The sequence below is a fragment of the Penaeus japonicus genome, unplaced genomic scaffold, assembly GCF_977035675.1.
Source record: "Penaeus japonicus unplaced genomic scaffold, GWHDUDI00000001_assembly GWHDUDI00000038, whole genome shotgun sequence".
Lineage (NCBI taxonomy): Eukaryota > Metazoa > Arthropoda > Malacostraca > Decapoda > Penaeidae > Penaeus > Penaeus japonicus.
The window spans coordinates 7,869,534-7,878,050 of NW_028234440.1; the positions used below are offsets into that span (position 1 = coordinate 7,869,534).

At 37.0% G+C, this 8,517-nt stretch overlaps 1 protein-coding gene across 1 annotated transcript in view; it reads right to left on the reverse strand.

Annotated features, from left to right (window-relative positions):
- Window positions 1–844: 844 nt before the first annotated feature.
- The window catches only part of LOC147467075 (glutamate receptor ionotropic, kainate 1-like), a 23,101-nt gene continuing 15,428 nt past the window's right edge, over window positions 845–8,517 (reverse strand). The window contains exons 7-10 of the mRNA XM_086533000.1: window positions 7,171–7,351; window positions 6,072–6,171; window positions 5,031–5,212; window positions 845–906 (exon numbers count right to left, since the gene is read on the reverse strand). Of these exons, the coding sequence (XP_086389126.1) occupies window positions 845–906; window positions 5,031–5,212; window positions 6,072–6,171; window positions 7,171–7,351 (525 nt within the window). The remainder of the gene's footprint in view (window positions 907–5,030; window positions 5,213–6,071; window positions 6,172–7,170; window positions 7,352–8,517) is intronic.

Sequence of the window (8,517 nt, forward strand, 5' to 3'; positions counted from 1 at the left end):
TCTGTGCAGAGGAAGAAAAATAAATAGGGTTTTGTGCATTTCTGATGACGAGATGTCTCAAGACGACCCTATGTGCGTGTAGTATCGTAAGTCTGTGTGTGTGTGTGTCGTTTGTGAGTGAGTGTGTTGTGTTAAAGTGTTGCGTGTGCTTAGATGCAAAAGACAACGTTCTTCTTGTCCGCCTAGGAGGCTATAGGCCCACCTTCCCTCTCCTCGCGCTGCACCTCTCTCTGTGTGTGCTCGCTGTGTGTGTGTGTGTGTGTGTGTCCTGCCTGCTGTCTCTCTCTCTTCTCCTCTCCTCTCTCCTCTCTTCCTCTCTCTTCTCTCCGTGTGTGTGTGTGTAGGTGCAAAAGACGACGGAGAGCGTGTGTGTGTTTGTGCGTGTAATATATTCCTCGGGACGACCCGCCCTGTATGTTCGTTCACCACAGCACGACAACTTTGTCCTGTCCTTGCCGGCGGGAATCGAGGTCGTGGCTGGGAGGACCGTCCTCGGCCACTGGAAGGCGACGTGGGCGGGGCAAGGGGTCCTTCCCGACCGTCAGGATACCATCAACCCCCGCTCTACCTAGGGGCGTGACCTCCGCAGTGACAGCGAGAGGTTGTAGAGTGACAGCGATAGGGTCGCCAGCGTGCCATGGGCTCTTCCTCGCCCCTCGAGTCAAGTAGGAGGGGCGAGAGGGGCCCTGGGAGGGTGAGGGCCATTTGCTAAGGAAGGGCGTGGAGGTGGAGTACAGTTCCTGTAACAAGGCTTTGGGCATCGGGTACACGACCTGCAAGACGGTAAGCGAGAGAGCGAATCGCGTCAGGGTCGGGCACGCTGACTGAAGTCCAGTTGTCAGTGTCAAGTCAGTTCAGTGTAAAGCATCTCTGGAGGAGAGTTTGAGGGCGTGAGGAGCAGCCGGTCTGTTGAACAGGTGTTATTGCAATGCAGGGGTGTTCATGATGATGTTTTTTTATGTGTTGATATGTGTTTGTATGTTTATTTGTCTTTTCTGCAGTTTGCGTATTCTCGTTCTAGAAAAAACGCAGACACAGCTTTCCGTATATAAAAGGATAAAGAAAATATGAAGTTAATGCGTACTTAATACATTGTATAACAAGTATGTGTGGGTAGACATTCTCGCTCGCTCGCTCTCTCTTTCTATTTCTCTCTTTCTCTCTCTCCCTCTCTCTCTCTCTCCCACTCTCTCTCTCTCTCTCTCTCTCTCTCTCTCTCTCTCTTTCTCTCTCTCTCCCACTCTCTCTCTCTCTCTCTCCTTTTCTCTCTCTCATCTCTTTTCTCTCTCTCTTCTCTCTCACTCTCTCTCTCCTCTCTCTCACCTCTCTCTCTCTCTCTCACTCTCTCTCCTCTCTCTCTCTCTCTCTCTCTCATCTCTCTTTCTCTCTCTCTCTCTCTCTCTCTCTCTCTCCTCTCACCTCACTCTCTCCTTCTTCCGTATCTTTTAAAACTTACTCATCCCCTTATCTACAACATGTATCTTTTTCTCTTCTTCCATATCTTTTAAAACTTTACTCATCCCCTTATCTACAACATGTATCTTTTTCTCTTCTTCCATATCTTTTAAAACTTTACTCATCATCTTATTTACAACATGTATCTTTTTCTCTTCTTCCATATCTTTTAAAACTTTACTCATCCCCTTATCTACAACATGTATCTTTTTCTCTTCTTCCATATCTTTTAAAACTTTACTCATCCCCTTATCTACGACATGTATCTTTTTCTCTTCTTCCATATCTTTAAAACTTTACTCATCCCCTTATCTACAACATGTATCTTTTTCTCTTCTTCCATATCTTTTAAAACTTTACTCATCCCCTTATCTACAACATGTATCTTTTTCTCTTCTTCCATATCTTTTAAAACTTTACTCATCCCCTTATCTACAACATGTATCTTTTTCTCTTCTTCCATATCTTTTAAAACTTTACTCATCATCTTATTTACAACATGTATCTTTTTCTCTTCTTCCATATCTTTTAAAACTTTACTCATCCCCTTATCTACAACATGTATCTTTTTCTCTTCTTCCATATCTTTTAAAACTTACTCATCCCCTTATCTACGACATGTATCTTTTTCTCTTCTTCCATATCTTTTAAAACTTACTCATCCCCTTATCTACAACATGCATCTTTTTCTCTTCTTCCGTATTTTTTAAAACTTTACTCATCCCCTTATCTACAACATGTATCTTTTTCTCTTCTTCCATATCTTTTAAAACTTTACTCATCCCCTTATCTACAACATGTATCTTTTTCTCTTCTTCCATATCTTTAAAACTTTACTCATCCCCTTATCTACAACACGTATCTTTTTCTCTTCTTCCATATCTTTTAAAACTTTAACTCATCCCCTTATCTACAACACGTATCTTTTTCTCTTCTTCCATATCTTTAAAACTTTACTCATCCCCTTATCTACAACACGTATCTTTTTCTCTTCTTCCATATCTTTTAAAACTTTACTCATCCCCTTATCTACGACATGTATCTTTTTCTCTTCTTCCATATCTTTTAAAACTTTACTCATCCCCTTATCTACGACATGTATCTTTTTCTCTTCTTCCGTATCTTTTAAAACTTACTCATCCCCTTATCTACAACACGTATCTTTTTCTCTTCTTCCGTATCTTTTAAAACTTACTCATCCCCTTATCTACAACATGTATCTTTTTCTCTTCTTCCATATCTTTAAAACTTTACTCATCCCCTTATCTACGACATTTATCTTTTTCTCTTCTTCCGTATCTTTTAAACTTTATTCTCCCCTTCTCTACAACATGTATCTTTTTCTCTTCTTCCGTATCTTTTAAAACTTTACTCATCCCTTTATCGACGACATGTATCTTTTTCTCTTCTTCCGTATCTTTTAAAACTTTACTCATCCCCTTATCTACAACATGTATTTTTTTCTCTCTTCTTCCGTATTTTTAAAAACTTAACTCATCATCTTATCTACAACATGCATCTTTTTCTCTATTTATCTGTCTATCTATCTCTCTGTCTCTCTCTATCTCTTTATCTATATTTATATCTTTATCTGTCTATCTGTCTATTTTTCTAGGTATCCATCTGTAATTTATCTATTTTTCTATATCTCTAGCCGTCTATCTCTCTATTTTCCTATATCTCTCTCTGTCTCTCCATCTATATCTATATCTGTCTATATATCTCTCCGTCTCTCTATCTATCCATTTTTCTCTCCGTCTATCCATCTCTCTATCTATATCTAAATCTATATCTGCTATACAAATATACATACATATATATGTATGTATATATCTCTGTTTATATATCTCTATCTATATCTACCTATCTATCTATTTATCTATCTGTCTATCATTACAACTATCTATACACATACAAATAAATATATTTATGTATACATGATAAGGTGATAAATAAATCAGTACCAAAAAACAAAAGTTTAACATATCTGAAATTACGTATCAACATTTCAAAACATCAGTGGAAGGTGACGCGGACACAAAAGTTTCCAAATTCAAGAAAAGAGCAACAAACATCCTATTCTATTCAGCCCAAGGGAAGAATATCCTTCAATTGCATGAGGTATCCTACACAAACCAGGTATGCCGAGGTACTGAATAGGCTAGACCCCCCTGCACTTAGGCAAACGTTTAGCTAAAACGTTTTCTGTAATTGCCTCGGGAGATGAGTTCTAAAGAGTTACAAGATTTTTTTTTAATTAGCGAGGGAAAAACCGTACAGCTTAATGGGATTGTTATTCATTTTATTTTTTCTCATCATCATATTGCTCATTTGTATTCTCATTTATCATCTATCTATCACACATATCTATTTATCTTCCGTATTTAGATTTTTATTTTTTTTGATTTGTTTTATGTATTTTTATTCATCATCTTATTGATCATTTGTATTCTCATTTATCATCTATCTATCACACATATCCATTTATCTTCCGTATTTTTTTTTTCTTTTTTTCTTTTGAAAATATCTGATTTCCACAAGGACGTTTTTTTAAAAATAAATATATTTTACATTTTTTTTTTTTTCCTTGTTTTTTTTCCCTTCTCTATTTTTTAAATAGTATTTTTTGTATTTCTATTCATCCTCTTATTTTTTATTCTTTTTTTTCTTTATTCATCACCTCATCTACGACATTTATCTTTTTCTCTTCTTCCGTATTTTTAAAAACTTTACTCATCATCTTATTTACAACATGTATCTTTTTCTCTTCTTCCGTATCTTTTAAAACTTTACTCATCCCCTTATCTACAACATGTATCTTTTTCTCTTCTTCCGTATCTTTTAAAACTTTACTCATCCCCTTATCTACAACATGTATCTTTTTCTCTTCTTCCGTATCTTTTAAAACTTTACTCATCCCCTTATCTACGACATGTATCTTTTTCTCTTCTTCCGTATCTTTTAAAACTTTACTCATCCCCTTATCTACAACACGTATCTTTTTCTCTTCTTCCATATCTTTTAAAACTTTACTCATCCCCTTATCTACGACATGTATCTTTTTCTCTTCTTCCATATCTTTTAAAACTTTACTCATCCCCTTATCTACGACATGTATCTTTTTCTCTTCTTCCATATCTTTTAAAACTTTACTCATCCCCTTATCTACAACATGTATCTTTTTCTCTTCTTCCGTATCTTTTAAAACTTTACTCATCCCCTTATCTACAACATGTATCTTTTTCTCTTCTTCCATATCTTTTAAAACTTTACTCATCCCCTTATCTACGACATGTATCTTTTTCTCTTCTTCCGTATCTTTTAAAACTTTACTCATCCCCTTATCTACGACATGTATCTTTTTCTCTTCTTCCGTATCTTTTAAAACTTTACTCATCCCCTTATCTACAACACGTATCTTTTTCTCTTCTTCCATATCTTTTAAAACTTTACTCATCCCCTTATCTACAACACGTATCTTTTTCTCTTCTTCCATATCCTTTAAAACTTTACTCATCCCCTTATCTACAACATGTATCTTTTTCTCTCTTCTTCCATATCTTTTAAAACTTTACTCATCCCCTTATCTACAACACGTATCTCCTTATCATCCGTTACTTCACTCACCCAAAGCCCCGCCATAGTATAGGGTTCGGTGACCGTGATGGACGAGGGGGCCTTGAGACAAGAGGTGGCGTTGGGAAGGAGGTCGGCCACCCACTCGCTGTACAGGTCGTGCTCGATCAGAGACTGTATCCTGCGAAGAGAAGGTTCAGCGATCAGTGGGTTCGGGTTCTTGTTTTGTGTTTGTTTGTTTGTTTGTTTGTATGTGTTTGTTTGTGTGTGTGTGGATGTGTGTGTGGATGTGTGTATATATACATGTTCTGCATATGTGTATATATACATAATATTAATTATCCTACATACATACAGATATATGTGTATATATATATATATATATATATATATATATATATATATATATATATATATATATATATATGTATGTATATATATATATATATATATATATATACATATATACATATATATATATATATATATGTAAGTATTAAAAAATGTAAGCAACGAAATAAAATATCGAACACATTTTAAAACGGTATATATCTTCCCACAACATTCAAAATGATGAAATCCATTATAAAGCTTATAATCCACAAGACCACAAAATACAAGTCTCAAAAAATAAATAAAAAATAAAAAATAAATAAATAAAAAATATAAAAAAAACTTACAGCAGAAAAGACAAAGTTAAAGTAATAAAGTTCAAAGTCACTAACACAGAAAATGTAAATGATAAAGCAATATCTCAGCTCCATTCTCTAAAGTAAGATTTCTTCTCAGTGTTACATACCCAAAAGAAAAATCTAAGTTAAAGTAAAGAACTGACATATCCTACCTCTAATATAGCAAACAGTAAAATCAACCAAAGAATAACATTTCTAGCCCCCCCCCAAAAAAAAAAAATATATATATATATAATAATAATAATTATTATTATTATTATTATTATTATTATTATTATTTAATTAATAAAATGAAATACGATAAATAAATGAATAAATAAAATAATCATTCCTATTATCTCTTCTTACCTGTAGTTAATAGCAGGCATAATAGGCAAGCCAGGAACCCCGACAATGCAGAAAATAAGAGGATAATATGCCTCTTTGCCTATATAGTAATCACACGTCCCTGCAACATAGGATTGACGGGTCTTAGTGATGTTTATTGTGATGATTATTAGTCTTTTTTTATTATCTGTTTGTGATGAGATTGTTGTGGTTATTGTGGTGATGGAAGTGGTGATATTAGTATGATTGATAAGGATGATGATATTGATGATGACGATGGTGGGAATGGTAATGATAATGACAATTGTAATGATAAAAATAATAATGATTATGGTGATAATAATAATGATAATAACAATACTGATATTACTACTAATAATAACAATAATGATAGTAATTATAATAATAATGATGACGAAAATAACAATAACAATAATAACGATAATGATAATGTGATAATATTGATAATAATAATAATAATAATAATAATAATAGTAATGATAATAACAATAACAATAATGATTATAATAATGTTAAGAAAAAGAATGATGGTGCCAATGCAACTAAAAGAGTAGTATTGATGAAAATTATTATGATTATGATATCAACATTTATGGCAACAGGGATAGTGACAATGACAAACATTGTAACAATAAAGATACGAATAATGATGATGATGATTAAAAAATATATCAGGATGATTATAATCATTATTGGTAGTATTAGTAATACTAATGTGATATTGGTAATGATAGGAATAATGATAATAATGACAGATAAGATGATGGTAATAATGATGATGATCATATTGATAGTGATGATAATAATAAAAGTGATGATAATAATAAAAGTGATGATAATAATAACAAAAATGATGATGATAATGATAAAAATAACAAAAAAGGATAATTACAAGGATAATAATGATAATAACAGAAATAATAATGTTAAAAAGAATTACAACAGCCATAACAACAACAGCAAATCTCAATAATCACATATCATATAAATCTCATCCCCCAACAAACCAACGAACCATCCAACCAATCAACCGACCATCCAACCAACCATCCATCCAACCATCCATCCAACCATCCAACCAAACAACCAACCAACCAACCCTTTCGCGAGAAGTCATCCGAAACGACCTTCCTGATGGTGGCGTCCTCCACCAGCAGCGCCACACCCCCTTCGCGCACGGAGCTGTAGGCGACGTCGAAGAGGTCGCTCGCCCTCAGGAAGCTCACGCGCCCTTCCGCTGCCACTCCACGGAGCTCCTGGTAGATGCCGCTGGTGGCTTGCTGGCGAGGAGGAGGAGGGCGGGGTGGGAGGGGAGGGGAGGGGGGGAGGGGGACGGGATGGGGGGGTTGGGAGGGGAGTGGGGGTGGGGGTGGGGTGAGGGGGACGGGGTGGGGAGTGGGAGGGAGGTGGGAGGTGAGGGGGTGGGGAGGGGGAGGTTGGGGGGTGAAAGGTGGGGTGGGGGGGAGGTGAGGGGGTGGGGGGGAGGTGAGGGGGTGGGGAGTGGGAGGTTGGAGGGTGAAAGGTGGGGTGGGGATGGAGGGGGGGTGGGGAGGGGGGAGGGGATGGAGGAGGAGGACGGGGTGGGGGAGGGGAATGGAGGGGATGAGATGGGGGAAGGGGGAGTGAGAGGGTGTCAGGTGGGGTTGTGGTTCGGGAGGTGGAGGCGGAGGGGGAGTGGGTGAGATGTGGCAGAGGGATATTACATTATTTTAAAGGTAGAAAGAGGATGGGGAATACTACTATCATTATTATTATCATTATCGCCATTATCATTTTCATCGTCATTGTCATTGTTATCATCATTACTGATATTTTCGTCATTATCATTGTCATAATTCGTACGGTAGTAATAACAATTTTATTATCATCTTTCTTATGATAATAATGATATTTATCGTTATCATTATACACATTACTACCTTGGTTAATCACCTTCCTTTCCCTTCTCCACCATTTCCTGCTTCTCCACCTATTTAACCTCCTCCCCATTTCCCCTTTTTCCTTCTCCCTTTTCTCCACTTCAATCTCTTTTCTCTCCTCTCCACCCTCGGACATCTTTCTCCTTCTTTCATTCTTTTTCCCCCTTCTTGTTATTCTTTCGATCCGTTTCCTTGCTTTCTCCTTCTATTACTCCTCCTTGCCTTCCTCCTCCTCTCTTTTACTCCTCTGGACTTCCCCCTCTTCCTCTTATCTCCTTCTTTCTTCCCCCTCCTTTATCCCTTTTCCCACCATACACCTCCCCCCCCCCTCCTTTCTCTCTTTCCTTCTCCTCCTTCTCCTGTCTCTCCTGCTTCTCTTTCTCCTCCTCCACCCCCTTCTCCTCCTTCTCCTTCATCTCCTCCTCCTACGCCTCCTCCCTCTCCCTTTTCTTTCCTCTCCCTACTATTCCCACCTCCCTCTCTCTTCTTTTCTCTTCCCCCTGCTATTCTCCCCTCCCTTTCTCCTT